The 17400-nt window shown below is 32.2% G+C and overlaps 1 protein-coding gene across 4 annotated transcripts in view; it reads left to right on the top strand.

Annotated features, from left to right (window-relative positions):
* The first annotated feature begins 9331 nt into the window (after positions 1 to 9331).
* Best2 (bestrophin 2) overlaps positions 9332 to 17400 on the top strand; it is a 196647-nt gene continuing 188578 nt past the window's right edge. For all 4 annotated transcript variants that reach the window (XM_074117797.1, XM_074117799.1, XM_074117796.1 and 1 more), the window contains exon 1: positions 9332 to 9548. In XM_074117797.1, the coding sequence (XP_073973898.1) occupies positions 9478 to 9548 (71 nt within the window). In that variant the 5' untranslated portion in view covers positions 9332 to 9477. The remainder of the gene's footprint in view (positions 9549 to 17400) is intronic.

The raw sequence follows: 17400 nt of genomic DNA on the forward strand, positions 1-17400 counted from the left end.
TGACGATTCCATATTTTTCCAAAGGTTTTTACTTGTATTTTAGCAAATGAAAACGACCGGCGATCAACTATTTAACCCTGGCCGTAATACAAAGTGCTATTGACAGAAACAGTAGCAATCTGTCCAAACTAACTGACAATTCCATGTTTTTTCAAAGGTTATTACTTGTATTTTTGCGAATGAAAACGATTGGCTATCAACTATTTAACCCTGGCCGTAATACAAAGTTCTATTGACAGAAACAGTAGCAATCTGTCCAAACTAAGTGACGATTCCATATTTTTCCAAAGGTTTTTACTTGTATCTTAGCAAATGAAAACGACCGGCGATCAACTATTTAACCCTGGCCGTAATACAAAGTTCTATTGACAGAAACAGTAGCGATCTGTCCAAACTAAGTGACGATTCCATATTTTTCCAAAGGTTTTTACTTGTATTTTAGCAAATGAAAACGACCGGCGATCAACTATTTAACCCTGGCCGTAATACAAAGTTCTATTGACAGAAACAGTAGCAATCTGTCCAAACTAAGTGACGATTCCATATTTTTCCAAAGGTTTTTACTTGTATTTTAGCAAATGAAAACGACCGGCGATCAACTATTTAACCCTGGCCGTAATACAAAGTTCTATTGACAGAAACAGTAGCAATCTGTCCAAACTAAGTGACGATTCCATATTTTTCCAAAGGTTTTTACTTGTATTTTAGCAAATGAAAACGACCGGCGATCAACTATTTAACCCTGGCCGTAATACAAAGTTCTATTGACAGAAACAGTAGTAATCTGTCCAAACTAACTGACAATTCCATGTTTTTTCAAAGGTTATTACTTGTATTTTTGCAAATGAAAACGATTGGCTATCAACTATTTAACCCTGGCCGTAATACAAAGTTCTATTGACAGAAACAGTAGCAATCTGTCCAAACTAAGTGACGATTCCATATTTTTCCAAAGGTTTTTACTTGTATTTTAGCAAATGAAAACGACCGGCGATCAACTATTTAACCCTGGCCGTAATACAAAGTTCTATTGACAGAAACAGTAGCGATTTGTCCAAACTAACTGACAATTCCATGTTTTTTTAAAGGTTATTACTTGTATTTTAGCAAATGAAAACGACCGGCGATCAACTATTTAACCCTGGCCGTAATACAAAGTTCTATTGACAGAAACAGTAGTAATCTGTCCAAACTAACTGACAATTCCATGTTTTTTCAAAGGTTATTACTTGTATTTTTGCAAATGAAAACGATTGGCTATCAACTATTTAACCCTGGCCGTAATACAAAGTTCTATTGACAGAAACAGTAGCAATCTGTCCAAACTAAGTGACGATTCCATATTTTTCCAAAGGTTTTTACTTGTATTTTAGCAAGTGAAAACGACCGGCGATCAACTATTTAACCCTGGCCGTAATACAAAGTTCTATTGACAGAAACAGTAGCGATTTGTCCAAACTAACTGACAATTCCATGTTTTTTTAAAGGTTATTACTTGTATTTTAGCAAATGAAAACGACCGGCGATCAACTATTTAACCCTGGCCGTAATACAAAGTTCTATTGACAGAAACAGTAGCCATCTGTCCAAACTAAGTGACGATTCCATGTTTTTCCATTTAATTTAAATCTTTAATCAAATAGTTTTAATCATCGACTTTAGGACTTTTAAACTAATGGTTCGAACCACGTATTAGCGAGGCCACCTTTCTGAGTATCTCCAACAAAAACTTTTCGATTAATTTTTTGGGACTTGGTCTCCACAAGCATACATACGATTTACTAAACTAAAATCGGTCCACCCTTACACTCACATTTATCCGTGTTGGTGACTCACTAGACCTACGTAAGAGCATCTTATACTCCCATTTTACGAGAGGTTAAATTAGGTTTTCTAAACTTCTATTTAGATATTTTAAGGTTTTACTACCTCTAAGTATTTAATTATTAAATTTCTAACCAAACTACAAGAAGAAAGAAAATCAATACAGCAGAAGTGCAATTTTAAAGGAAGGCTTTTTCTGTAATTTACTATAATTTCTGTAATTTGTAAGCTTTATTTCTCAATATCTAAGTAAGCTATTATTACTTCTAAAATATCTAAAAAAGTTAATGAAGTATGAGAAAATAATGAAAGGTTTAGAAAATTAAGTGAAAGATATTGAACCTCCATTGTTAATTTGCTACGATCAGCCATTACTGGTTTTTATTGGATGGGGCGTGATTACCATAGAGGTGGGCATGACCCGCCCACAGTCTGCAAACCGTAGTACATTGTGATTGGCCAACACTTTAAACTTAATTATTTCAATGAAATAAGTAATTTAATTTTTTTTTCCCAACATTTCTTCCATAGGTATTTGATAAACTTTCGATTAAAGCAAGAAAAAAATTTCCCTTTAAAAATACGATAAATAATGTTTCTTTTGGAATAATACGTCATGTTTTACACAATTCTCGTTAACAGATACAAAAAACTTGAGAATTTTTATTGTTTAAACGTGAAATAGGTAAAAGAGGAATGGGCATATTGTAGACTTGTAAGACGCCATTACATAGGCTGTAAGCTTACTTTATACTCCAAACGTTGGAGAGCTCTGGTGGCGATTTCTGTAAACATAAATGCAGTTTTTAGATTCACAGTTAAACATGTTGGTCACTCACTAGACCTAAATGAGGCCCCTTGTACTCACATTTAATCATGTTGGTGGCTCAGGCCTTATTCAGGTCCACCTTACACTTATATTTAACTTATTTTTTACCGCATTACATGAACCTATTTATGTATTAGCCTGTTTTTTGTCAATCTATATACTAGACAACTCCATGTTAATGAAGTAATTAATTTGAGCTACTTCTTTTTCACCTTTGCTATTCCACTCTGGAGGAACCTCGTTTTGTAGGACGTTCCTGGACTAGAAAGATCCCACGTAAGGCTAAATTGCTCAGTAATTTGTGAGTAATTGATTCAGACTTATGACATTACAGTAAATCTCACTTTATGTTACATTGAACCAGTCTTGGATTGACTTGCCACTGATAAAAAAAAAAATACTACTTTAATGTAACCTTCTTTTTCATCTTTTTGAACCGACTTGCTTACTCAATGCTGATAGAGAGGATAGGTTTTTATTCCTCATTTATCGGTGTTTTCCGTGAGCTGGTAACACTTTGCAAGTTAAAAGTATTTCTTATTACTCCATCAGTATCTATTATGGCTATTTGTTTCACAGATTTCAATAACAAAAATCCTATTGATTATGGTGACTCCACCAAACAGTACGTCAACAGAGACATCATCAGAACCTATTCCAAAGACCAGATCCTATCATCCTATCATCAACCTATCATCTATCTGATTATGATTGCGACAATCCCCAACAACATATTGAGATGTGGGCAAAGGATCAGAATCAGAATTTTTGGAGAGGGACTTTGGGAAAAGAAAGGGAACTGTAGTTGGAGAGAAGATATTTCAAAAGTTTTTCCCAATTCTCCAAGCAATTAATGGCACTTGTATTGTTAGAATGAACGTGTCGCGTTTCAGAAAAGTGATATTATTGATGGTGATGATGATGAGACACTAGCTAGGTAGAATGAAGATGCTTTCTGGTTTAACTATTCGCCAAGTTATGGTTATACAAATTTAATCGTTTGAATTTTGATTAAGTAAAAATGTAATCGTCAAAAGTGATTAAAACTACATTTGGAATTTAATTATAATAATGGTACAATTTGAAGTAATGAAGGCTTTTTCTGTAATTTACTATAATTTCTGTAATTTGTAAGCTTTATTTCTCAATATCTAAGTAAGCTATTATTACTTCTAAAATATCTAAAAAAGTTAATGAAGTATGAGAAAATAATGAAAGGTTTAGAAAATTAAGTGAAAGATATTGAACCTCCATTGTTAATTTGCTACGATCAGCCATTACTGGTTTTTATTGGATGGGGCGTGATTACCATAGAGGTGGGCATGACCCGCCCACAGTCTGCAAACCGTAGTACATTGTGATTGGCCAACACTTTAAACTTAATTATTTCAATGAAATAAGTAATTTAATTTTTTTTTTCCCAACATTTCTTCCATAGGTATTTGATAAACTTTCGATTAAAGCAAGAAAAAAATTTCCCTTTAAAAATACGATAAATAATGTTTCTTTTGGAATAATACGTCATGTTTTACACAATTCTCGTTAACAGATACAAAAAACTTGAGAATTTTTATTGTTTAAACGTGAAATAGGTAAAAGAGGAATGGGCATATTGTAGACTTGTAAGACGCCATTACATAGGCTGTAAGCTTACTTTATACTCCAAACGTTGGAGAGCTCTGGTGGCGATTTCTGTAAACATAAATGCAGTTTTTAGATTCACAGTTAAACATGTTGGTCACTCACTAGACCTAAATGAGGCCCCTTGTACTCACATTTAATCATGTTGGTGGCTCAGGCCTTATTCAGGTCCACCTTACACTTATATTTAACTTATTTTTTACCGCATTACATGAACCTATTTATGTATTAGCCTGTTTTTTGTCAATCTATATACTAGACAACTCCATGTTAATGAAGTAATTAATTTGAGCTACTTCTTTTTCACCTTTGCTATTCCACTCTGGAGGAACCTCGTTTTGTAGGACGTTCCTGGACTAGAAAGATCCCACGTAAGGCTAAATTGCTCAGTAATTTGTGAGTAATTGATTCAGACTTATGACATTACAGTAAATCTCACTTTATGTTACATTGAACCAGTCTTGGATTGACTTGCCACTGATAAAAAAAAAATACTACTTTAATGTAACCTTCTTTTTCATCTTTTTGAACCGACTTGCTTACTCAATGCTGATAGAGAGGATAGGTTTTTATTCCTCATTTATCGGTGTTTTCCGTGAGCTGGTAACACTTTGCAAGTTAAAAGTATTTCTTATTACTCCATCAGTATCTATTATGGCTATTTGTTTCACAGATTTCAATAACAAAAATCCTATTGATTATGGTGACTCCACCAAACAGTACGTCAACAGAGACATCATCAGAACCTATTCCAAAGACCAGATCCTATCATCCTATCATCAACCTATCATCTATCTGATTATGATTGCGACAATCCCCAACAACATATTGAGATGTGGGCAAAGGATCAGAATCAGAATTTTTGGAGAGGGACTTTGGGAAAAGAAAGGGAACTGTAGTTGGAGAGAAGATATTTCAAAAGTTTTTCCCAATTCTCCAAGCAATTAATGGCACTTGTATTGTTAGAATGAACGTGTCGCGTTTCAGAAAAGTGATATTATTGATGGTGATGATGATGAGACACTAGCTAGGTAGAATGAAGATGCTTTCTGGTTTAACTATTCGCCAAGTTATGGTTATACAAATTTAATCGTTTGAATTTTGATTAAGTAAAAATGTAATCGTCAAAAGTGATTAAAACTACATTTGGAATTTAATTATAATAATGGTACAATTTGTCTTTTATCTGGTTCTGGCCGTAGTACTAACCTATAGACTGAAAAATATAAAAATTCAACCTACAAAACAATTCCGAGTTTTCTAAATGTTTTAGCAAATTAATGAGACTATTAACGATCTGTCTAGCCGTTGCTGAAGATCTAGGTTTGCAGTGATACATATAGTACCCTTTTAGAGAATCTAGGTCATAATTTCATGTTTTTCACAATGGTTTTTACTTTTATTTTAGCAAATTTTGGCTACACTTTTTGAACTATCCAGCCCTGACTGTAGGCTAATGAATTTATCATACATATTAAAATATTTATTGTAAGCAGTTTGTTATATTTAATTTTCTTAATAATACATTATTATTAATCAAAAAATTTAGCTCTAAAACAGAAATGTTGAGTAGATAGTGCCAAGTTATTTCAGATAAAGGTAAATATAAGTCAGAAAAATTAGAAATATTATCAGAAATTAGAAATTCAGAACAATAAAACCAAAGAATAGATAAAAGATAAACTGAAGGGATCACAAGTAACTAATTGCATTCTTAAGTTCGTCCATAGTTCGCTAGATAGCACTCCCTGTACTCTTTAGGCACTACAATTTTAATAAGGATACTTTAAAGTTTTAACTGGTCTAATTTGCAGTTTTCTGCGCTTGCCTTTCTCTTACTTTGATTGGAATTTTATGATAGATTAGATTTGCACATGTAATGACTATAAAGCATATTCAAGTGCCGTTGAAATTACGCGTTTTTTCATAAATCTTAAAACAAAATGTGATAAAAATCTATATAGCGCAAGAATTTTCTTTTAACTTGGCTTTAACTTTTTGCAACATATTTAGCCCATTTAAGTAATAATATAGAAGGCAGCGCCGCGGAAATCCGGATTAGAATCCAGCTACTAGCTCTTAGATTTGCGCTTCCCAGTAGCTTTATTCAGCTTACTGTCCGGTGACGAGAGGACACTGTCCGGAGCCGGCACTACAATGCAAGAAAAGCTCCGGGCGCTAATGACCACAGATTTGGACGCACCTTGAAAATATATCTATATATTTTCTCTAAGAAAAGAGTTCCTAAGAAATGTTAGGAAAATCTTCAAGCTAGTTTGAACAAAGTAATTGCAGTTTACAAAAAAGAAATTTTCTACAACTTATGTCGTATGGTTAAGCTCGTAAGCCTAACCTTCTTTTTTCAGTGTTTCGTAGATTTTTAAGATCCGGCTGAAAAGATTCTCTAATTTAATGTTAGTATTGGCCGAGCATGCAGTAGAATGAAATTCAAAAATTAGCGATACAGTAAACATGCCTGCTACTATGATGGGTAACGTCAAAGATGCTTAACAGTAGATTAAACTGTTATCAAAAATAAATATGGGTCAGGTCTGGACATTATTTTTAAATGGAACATTAAAGAGAATGCAAGCGCCCATTGGCAGTATGTATTTATTTCTCTTATTCAGTTTACAGAAACCTAATAAAATAATGTCCATTTAATGTTTAGTATTTCCGATAGATCTGATCCTTCAAGCAAGGCCCAGAAGATGCGCAGTTTTTTAGAAGGCGCTGTTTTTTAGAAAATGTCAATATACTGAAGAATTTATTCATTGAAGCGACCTTCCGGCTGGTTAATTTGGTCAAGAAGCTTATTGTCGCGTCCGATAGTGGCACCTGGCCAATTTATACTTTGAATTCAAGGAATTTCAAAACCATTATTCCCGTTGAAAACTCTCAATAAATAAATTGAATCGCAATAACTCTACCACATATTAGCAGAGAATGTAAGAAATTTAGGATAAATAAATGTCTTGTTACAAAGGAAATAAAAGAAAAGCTTTTAAAGTGTAATACTTCTGGTATTAAACGTTTGATTTTATTTTGCAAATCTATTTTAGTTTTTTTTTTTTTTTTTGTTAAAAACCTTTTTTTTAAGATTATTGTAAGTAGCATGAACATTTCCTAGCTTTGATTGAAATCTGTTGTTTCAAGGACCGCTGAGACTACACTGATGCAATCATACTGACTCTTGCTATGCTTCCTTTATTTTACAAATACTAAAAAAACTTCAGTAAAATTCAAAATGGGTTAAAAAAAAAAAGTGAAATGATATGAGAATATTGTTTGGACCAGCCCTTTTCCAAGACAGTTCTATCCACTGTTGAGACAACAGCTTCAATCCTTATCAATTCTTAAGGGCTCTCCTCTCACATAGAAAAATTTGGAAAAAGAATGTTTAGCTATAACCTGAGAAAGTTTGGGTTTACAAAAAAAAAAAATTAATTGGTGCTTTACGTTTCGGTTATCGTTGGTACTTCTTTAAATGTGGAAAGAACTGTATTGATGCACTTACAACCTAAAGTGGTATAACGAACACAGCTATTATCCCCCAAAGAAGTTTCTGATGAAGGACGTCTATGTACCAAATAAAATACCTTCTCCGGCCATTACTGAACATCCTTCTTCTTGTGGCTTGTGGTGAGATTAGAACATGTGTTCGCTTGCTTGGCGTGAACGCACCTTTATAATTTGAGATCTTACGAATTAAACTAAATGTAATGTATTTCTTCAATGTCTAAAAAGTAAACACACCCTTTATATGATTAAAAACTTAATTAATTATTCAATATTGCCAATCCATTGAGATGATTAATTGGGTTTTGATAGAGGGAACCCAGGTTGAGCTCAAATATTTGTGCTGCGTTTTCTTATGTATCTAGGTGAAATTTTTACAGGTAAAAGCAAATTTATTTTTAATTATCTCTTTTAAGAAATTTTTGTTTAAATTAGGAATATTTCTAAGAGATGGTAAAGTATTAATTAAATTCATTTGATTCTCAAAACTCATAGTTTTTTTTTATCCCTTATTTAATAGTTTCTTTTTTTGACAACTTGGCCATTAGCGTCGTCTTCTAGAACCTCTCGCGTTGGGATTGCACTTTCTCTTTCCTCGCTATGTCCTTTACGGCTTCCTCTGGGAAGTAGCATGCAGCCGAGAGATATTGGAGTAAATCGCCCCTCTTCACCTCTTGGCCATCCATTCTTGTTGCCAGAGGGAAGAGAATTGTTGACATACAGACATCATCCTTTCTTTCCACCTACGCTTCGGATGGACTCTTGATGGCATCGTTTTCGCCACTCTATCTCCAATTCAAATTTACTTCGTTTCTAGATTTCTTATTTCTAACTTATAGACATATAAGCGTTTAGTATCATTATTTTTAGTTGAATATACTGAAGGGCTACTCGCTTTAAAAAACAGAAAAAAAAAAAATTATTGTAAACTTGTTATTGTTTTTATTACAAGTTACTAGATGATTAAAAAAATGGCTCTTTATTATTCCGCAATGATGAACGAGAGCCAATTCCGTAACTTTAAGTTTTTCTTTATCGGTTAGATTCATAAGGCATCCATTTTCTTTGATTTCCTAATATAAAGGTGCCGAATGTCTTCCCCATGATTGAATCAGATATTCTCAGCCAGTTATATTATATAACTGACTAGTTGTTTCACGAATTTAAAATTTACCCATTCAGGTGGAGTTTTGAGTAAAATAGAGGAATATTGGTGGGAATAGGGATTTGAATATCTTCCTTTTTTCTTTTTGAAATTATGTGGACACAAACCACCATCTGACTAGCCAGTTGAAAAGAAAATGGTTACGTCCATTAAAAACTGTTTGGAAAATTTAAAACGCCCACGAAAACTACCTGTTGGGAGGAGCTAAAAAAAAAGTCCGACAAAATTAAATTTTACATTGAACTGATACTGTCTATGAACATATTATTATTTAAAATAGTAAACTTTGATTGGATGAAATACAATATCTGAGAGGCCGCCAGAGGTCGCCTTTGAGTTGTTACCCACTCCACAGCACAGTTACCTGGCTCTGACACCTGTGCGCTGGTACGTCTAGTTCGGTCTGTTGTTCAGTGTCTCAGTGAAGAGTTGGCAGTGCGAATGTAGACTATTTACAGTTAAAGTGCGTGTTGTGTTCACAAATAATAACTATAAAAAAATGACAGTATCATATTCTCGCCTTGTGGCCAACGGTAGCAGTTTTGGCTGCTTCTGGAGCATATTATGCAAGTGAGTTTATGCTTTTGTTTTATTATTATTATTTATTTTTTTAAAATTTACTTTAATGAAATTTTAAAAAAATCTAAATTTTTGTTTACCCGGATGTTTCTTCAAAATCAAAGAAAATAAATTTACTATAACAGAATTTTGAAAATCAGATTAAATTTGCATTTTTTTTTTTATCAGCAAAAAAGGCAAATCTTAAGCTCTTTACACTTTAAAAATACAAATCAGGTTAAAATTACATTTGGAATAACGGTTACAAGTATAATAAGTGTGCGGTGAAAGTAGTTTTGTGAGAAAAAAAAAATCCTAATTGCAAATTATTCCATTTAGTACTATTTTTCTTAAATTTTTATTTATTTTAGTTTTTCAAACCACAAAATATAAATTTATATGTAAATTATATCCTGTAAATAAAATTTAAAACAAAAAAGTACCTAAATGATTTTTGTTTTTGAGATATATATTTTTTGTTTTTGCTCATCAATACCAAAATCTATTCAGATTGTAAAACTATATTCAAAGCATTCAGCTCCGTACTCAATCATTTGAAGCCGTACAATTTATGGAATAAAAAAAAAATTTTACTTTTTGATCTTTTAAACTTTGAAAAACTTCAATTTTTGAGAAATTAAGATCAGATTCATTGAACAGCATAGTTTTAACAGTTGTCTTTTATTTATTTAATTAAGAAGGGCATTACATTGGGGGCTTTTTAGTTGCATTCACATCTGGTAAATTACCTTGGTTTGTCCAATGACAAATCACGAACTTATAGGTGTGCAAAGAAGTATTGAAAAGAAATTGCAACTTTACTCAACTGAAATTAATGATTTATCTTTTTTTTTTTTTGCAAATTATCTGCTTACGAATAATTTTCCTTCTATTTATTTTTTTTGAAGCTCTTCTCTTTGAAAGATATTCATTTGACTGAAAATAAAGCATTTTATTTTATAATATTTACTAAGTTTTCTTATTTTATTAATTTTTTGATTTTACATCTATTTAAAGTTTAAAAACATATCTACATGATTTTTCTTTGTTAATATCAAATAAAACAGTAGCTTCACGCGTGCTTAATAATTACTTATTTTAAACAAAATGAAGACACAAGTTATCTAAGTAGAACTTATTTCTACACTACTTTTTTTTTAAAGGCTTATCAGGGTCAGAAGTGTAGCGGAAATCACCACACCCATTAAAGGCTTTAAATTACTGAATGGCCTACAGTCAGTCAGTCAATGAACGAGTTCTTTCTGTTCTTTTCTTGGTCTTTAAAATAAGGCTTTTATTGTTGTCTGAAAAACTTATTTAATGTTTCTATATAAATAAAAACTAGAGCTACGTGATGTCTAATTTTTAATTTTTTCATTGTATTTATTTTTAAAGAAAATTTGATATTTATTTAGTTTCCTATTGTGTGCATATAGAGGTGTTGGCGTAAAATGGGTTTTGTTCATGAAGTAAGGCCTTGGCGCATATTCTGAGCGGCTTTCTCCGCTTTTGTTCTTTGATCTGGCTTTATATTTTGTTTCCTTTATGTAACTTTCTTGAGCTAACATTGTCAAGGGTCATAAAGGACAGTTTTATTATTAAAATCTCTACTTTAAAACATAACTGATTTCATAATTGAAATTTAAGAAATGGAAATTGTTGCAGAAACATTTCTTACGTAAGAAGGAAATGATAGGAACTGATACTATTTCTATTAGTCTATTTTGTTAGAGAAGGTATTGTAAGCTTGCGGATTTTCGATTTTGAGGTCTCTTGAGTCTCTCTCTTTCTCTGAATGTAATTGTGAATCCAAGATAACTCAAAAACTCAAATTTAATATTTAGCATGGGTGCCACAACAAGCTTCTGGTCAAAAATCGGTCAGCCGGAAGTATCACTTGGTATACTAATTGTGCAGAGATAGGATCTTATCTATGCTATAACTTTTATTGGGCAATTTTTCTGGAAAAATTCCAGACTTTAGACTAGCCTCTAAAGTTCCATTACGGTTTATTGTACCAACTTTCCATCTGTATAATATTAATATGAATCAAAAAGACTGAATGTCCAAATTTGATGAAAATCAACAGACCGGTAGTACCACGTTACTGAAAAGAAATTTCCATACTTTGAGAGAGAATTTCCTCGCAAACGGCTTCTGTCATTTTATTTAAACTTTTTCTAGTGATTACAAACACATGAATCTACGATTTGCAGAAAATTAGATTAAGGTTATTTCTGCAAGGAGAGGTGGGCTTTGGATTCCTTCTATGGTGATAAAAGTTGAATAACGATGTGACTTGTATTTCCAGAGAATTCACAAACCAGCACGATCACCAGACTTCCTCGTATCTTAGATAAAAGGAAGTTAAAAATAAAATTACTTTGCTTTAAACAATAAAATATGTCCTTCCATATCTGGGTTGACTTTTCTTGTTTGTCTTTCTCTGTGCAGTTGGTGGCCACCTCATGTGATTTGAGAATATCTGGGAATCTCCCAGATAAATAAGATTAAAAGGTTTTTCTTCGTAGATTCATAGTCTTCGGATTTTTTCTTCTTTTTTTTTTTGTTTTTAATTCAAGGCTTTCTAGACTAATAATTATTGATACATAATTATGGCATCTTGTTTATTTACATATCTCATTATTAGTTTCCTTGTTACTAACGTTCTCTCTGTATAGAGAAATAATACCATGTTAAAATTATTACCATGAGATTTTACGACTGATCCTTGCATAAAAAAATTAAACTTTGTTCCTTTGATTCTTCATTAGTGAAGAATCCTTCGAGGTTAGTCATCAATATTCTAAATTCTCAATGATGCTCGTCAAAGAATAGTATAGTTTCCTCTTCATTTTTTCTTCTTTCCTCCATCTCGTGCAACATAATCTTGAGACATTCTTTTCCATGACATTGTAAGGATATCAATATCTTTCTAGAAAATCAATTTGATTTCTACAAAAGAACAATAACGTACTTGAACTTGTTCAAGTTCAAGGGAGAGTAGAAGATTTGGGTTTGGGTTATGGGTCAGATACGTACACTGACCAGATAAACTACCTTCATTTATCTTGAGTTTACTTTTTACGCTTGGTTCTGGAAACCACAAAATCTCGAGATCAACTTCCTCCAGCTGCTATCCCTTTTCCCTGTATGAAATAACTGGGCAATGAAGTTTATAATGTAAATTTGTATTTCAATTTATCTCAAAACTTATCCGAGATCTGATTACTCATATCTAAACAGTACACTGATTTTTTTAAATAATTTTTATCAGCGCACTCTATGAGTAATACATTTATTAGACTGATATAATTTCCTTTATTTCCTCAGATTGGCTAGTTTTACACCTTTTGACTGAGAACTTGAATGCTGTAATTGTTATTTTTATTTTTTAAGAGTGTCCTTGAATGTTAAGTTTTTAAATAAAATTATTTTTGGCGCTAGCGTGATATATAAAAAAATTGATGGTAATTTCTACTCGTTTTATTTAAATTTTATTAAAATGAAGTTTTTATTATAAACACAAAATTATTCAACAGTTAACTCTAGACGGCTCAAAGAATAAAATATTTGCTTGAGAGAGGTTTAAACTTAGATAAAGCACTTTGGACATAAATTTAAAGATCCATGCTTACTGCTTAAAGCTCGATCCGTGCTTTTTTTTTAGCTTCCTTTCTCTGCTTAAAGAGGAAGTACTGCAATCGTGCAGACTTTCCATTTTGAATTTCTACTGGAAATATGCGTTTTATGGCTCCGTATGAAAGAATGCATTCAACTGCATTATAATAATCAAAGTACTGGTTATCATTATACTCGTATTGTAGTAGAGCAGTATAGAATTCCTCGAATACGCAAAGTAATTGCTTAGAGCGTAAAAACATGCTTGTATTTTGTTTTTAAATGGATCCTCTGTAATGAACTGAAAAAATTCAGTGTGCCAATTTGTGGTTAGCCAAAACAAGTGCAGGTGGAAAAAAATTCCGTAACTCTGGTGTAACCAGTTTCATCCATATTACTGTTTGGTAAATAATATATTTCCCTCCTTCATCTCTCTTCAGCGATGAAGATTAAAGTTTCAGTAGAAGGAACTGAAATTTTAATACCAGAAGAAGTAGTATAGGTGTCCACACCATATTGCTAGTTCTAGTGAAGGAAGAGCTTACGATTTTAGTTTCTGCCAGGAATCTAATATTAAGGTCTAATAAGATATCTGTGAACTATTAGTCGAAAAGCGTCATTAAGAAATGGTTTTTCTGAGTTTGTTTTAGAATTTTCAGCTTTTCCAACATGTTTTTTTTTTTTTTTTAAACCGTGGCTGCGTCTTTGCTTTTTATCAACTTCCTAATGGCAAAAATATAATTAACATTCGTCCATTTGGAGAATTCTAAATAAAAAACTTAGGATTGAAAAAACAAAAAGACTAATCGTGTTTTAAAAATTTACAGCTGTGTATCTCTTTTACGTCAGACGTCTGTTTGGTGAAATATGTGCTTGTTGGAAATAAATTTGTAATTTATTTTCTAATTTACACTTAAACATGTTGTAAATGATTTTTATGGTTTATTATTTATTTTTAATTTCCTGTAGACCTTTGATTAGTCCTCCAATCTTTCTAAAATAACATTTAGATTCTTCTTGTGTAAACATTTACAGCGCATGCGTTTTGTTTAAAACATTTAATTGATCAGGTTTTACTGCTCTTTAAAGTTGTCCTTGGATTGAAGTCTCTCGGTCAAGCGATTGTTTGTCCTTCTGTAAGTGTATATATATATATATATATATATATATATATATATATATATATATCTGTACCATAAATACAGAACTTACCAATCAGCAAGTTCCTTATATAACGTAGATATGGGGAGAATTCCAGATTAAACTGGGTAACTGTGATCTAAAACTTGCTGGAGCAATCCTGTTGAATATTTGCTACAACCATTTAGCTGGACAACTTTAATTCATTCATGATCATTCTTCGTCTCTCTAAAATTGTAACTTTTAATGATTATCATTCATTTAAACAACTTCATTCTTAAATATGTTTTCATTTATCTTGTCACAGATACTTTATGTTTAAATCTATTTGCAGATCAAAACAAGTTCTAAAAATTTTCACTTATCTAGAGTGCAAAACATGGCACCAACCATTTTCTGCTCAAACTAGCAGAAAGTATAGCAATTGTGCAGATTATCGATTTTTTTAGTTTTCACCTGAAATCTATATAAAAATATTCTGAGGAAAGTCAAGATTTCCCTGGATACGTAAAAGTGGTTTTTACCCAGTTTGCTTGCGTATGTACTTCATCTTGAATGGCCAGTCCTTTGTGGTTTTGGTTACAATACACAAAAACTAAAAATTAATGATAAGAATATTAGTAAAAAGTTCAAGTTTTCTTTTTGTTTTATTTCGTTTTGATCTGACGGTTTTTTCGTAATATTCTTTTAGTAGGTACGCATTGCAAGGTAGCATGAACTTATGCTTATCTCTGAGAGAGCATTATGTTTTGCTTTCTGAGAGCAGCACAATTTTTATAAACATCAGATATGTCACTAAAATTCTAAATATTACATTAAATCTTAGGCTATTTTGTTTGCCTTGCGTAGGCTGACTATCAGGTCGTCCTATCGGTTTGTGTGATCAACTGCTACCTTTGTCAACCCATGTCAAGTACCTGAGAGTAGTATTTGACCAGAAGCTAAGTTTATTCTCCACATTAAGGGACAGAGACAGCAAAAAACTGGCCATTTACGTTGCTCAGGACAGGAACTCCGGGATATCTAGAGAAAATGAACTACTCCTGTGCTATGTTGTTGTGTGCCTCTCGTGCTAGAGCTTGGCTTGACGAGGCCAGCGTCGTCTCGCTTCAAGTTTTACAGAATAAGTACCACAGGATTATCACATTCTTTGATATGAGATTTTTTTAAAAAAAATTGTTTTCAAATTAGATAACACTAGAAAATTGGATCGAATGAATGAAGGTAATTGCAAAGGAGACTGTAAAATGAATACATAATTATTCAAGAGCAATTCGCTAATTTTAATTTAGATCATTTTTCATAAACAATCGAGTTAACTGAAATGTACAATTTTGGTGAAGAAATTATCAATGAATAATTTATTTAAGAATAAAAGCAAACAAACTGGAGCAAAAAACTCTTGATAACAAACTGATGTCAAGTGTTATAAACATCCGATTTCAAAGAATTTTGGAACGGCATATCTTCCACGTTACTTGATACATTTATGAAGATAATATTCTCTAAAATGAGAACCAAAAGATTTCATTTATTTAAATAATTATATTATTATTATAATTATTCTCTTACTAGGTAAGGAAAGTATTAGTGATTATGTAAAATTTTCGATTTCAAGAATTTTTTAGTGTTACACCATGAGGACGAAGCATGTATTTCAAGTTCTGCCCGTGTACTTTCCTTCATCTTCATAAAAATCTTTTCATTGGCGCCCGAAAGCTTATGTCAGTACACTGCCGGTTTCCTTCTTTCGTTAAAGACAACACTGTCCAACACCAAACAGTGAGCTCTAAGAAGCTCCTAGCGAAAGAAAATCTAAGCGATGGCTGCTGGATTTGAATCTCCGCGCATGGAAATCCTTAGCTAATCCCTTCCATAAAATAAAATTTGATATTAAAATTTATTACTTTAGTGAAATAATTCTTTAATATGATTTAAATTTATACGAATAAATGCAAAAGAAATAACACATTTATGTGGGTAAATGTTGAGGCAAGATTTTATTTATGTAGGTTTACATATGTACTTCGGTACTATCCACGTAGACAAGACATTTTTAATAACATGCTCTCTTATTAACAGATAATTAAGTAGAATTACCCTATTGTCCATTGTGTGACCACGATCTTATCTCAGACCCGATTATCCGTCTAATTCTTCTTCCATTCTTCAAGGACATCAGCTAGTTCTTTACGCTCTGTGATTTATTTAAAAACATGTTCTTTCTTTAATTGATGAGTTCCACAAGCTGAAGTTTTTCTTTCTTTACTATTTATTTTTTGCTATTCTTGCTAATTTTAAGGGTTCTTTTTTTAAAATGTATTCTATAAATTATAAGTTCTGCAAATTACTAGAGATAACCAAATATTCAGAAAGAACTCTCCCGGGTTCGAATCCAGCAGCTGACCCTTAGATTTTCTCTTCCTAGGAGCTTCTTACAGCTCACTGTCCGGTGATGGACAGTGTTGTCTGTAACGAGAGAACACTGTCCGGAGGCCGGCAGTGCACTGGAAAAAGCTCCGGGCGCTAATAACCTCAGCTGTTGATGCGCCAAAAAAAAAAAAAAAAAAAAAAACTACCAAGCTTACAGTTCCAACTGAAGTGTTATTCAAGGTTAGAATTACTAGTAAATTAGTTACAACGGAGGAGACTAGTATGTAAAAAAGTTGTTTACTGATTGTTCAAAGTTGCAGCTCGTGTTTTTAAAAATATATTTATATAAATATTGAAAAATGTAACTCGTTGGAGATGATTTCAAGCAAAATCAATTTTATAGAAAGCTACTTTCTGTTGATTGTTTTCAAGTGTCTAATCAAAAAATCAAACCAGTTTTGACTTGATCTGTTCAAATCATACGGAAATTAACACCTAAATTGACGGACATCAGCATAAATTTGCTTTTTTTGTGCGGTTCACTTATGTTAGAAATTCGAAAATCATTGTAAATTCGAGTAATATAATTAACCCAATTGTAACGATCCTCCATTTGTGTAGATATACTTACAACTTTTATCGGCCGGATTAACGGCTACTTCCAAATTTCCATTCCAGTATAATGTACGGCCTGATCAGTTTTGTTTATCGGTTTCTTAATGAATGATAC

The sequence above is a fragment of the Rhodnius prolixus genome, unplaced genomic scaffold (assembly GCF_049639745.1).
Source record: "Rhodnius prolixus isolate KJV_2025 unplaced genomic scaffold, Rpr scaffold_2, whole genome shotgun sequence".
NCBI lineage: Eukaryota > Metazoa > Arthropoda > Insecta > Hemiptera > Reduviidae > Rhodnius > Rhodnius prolixus.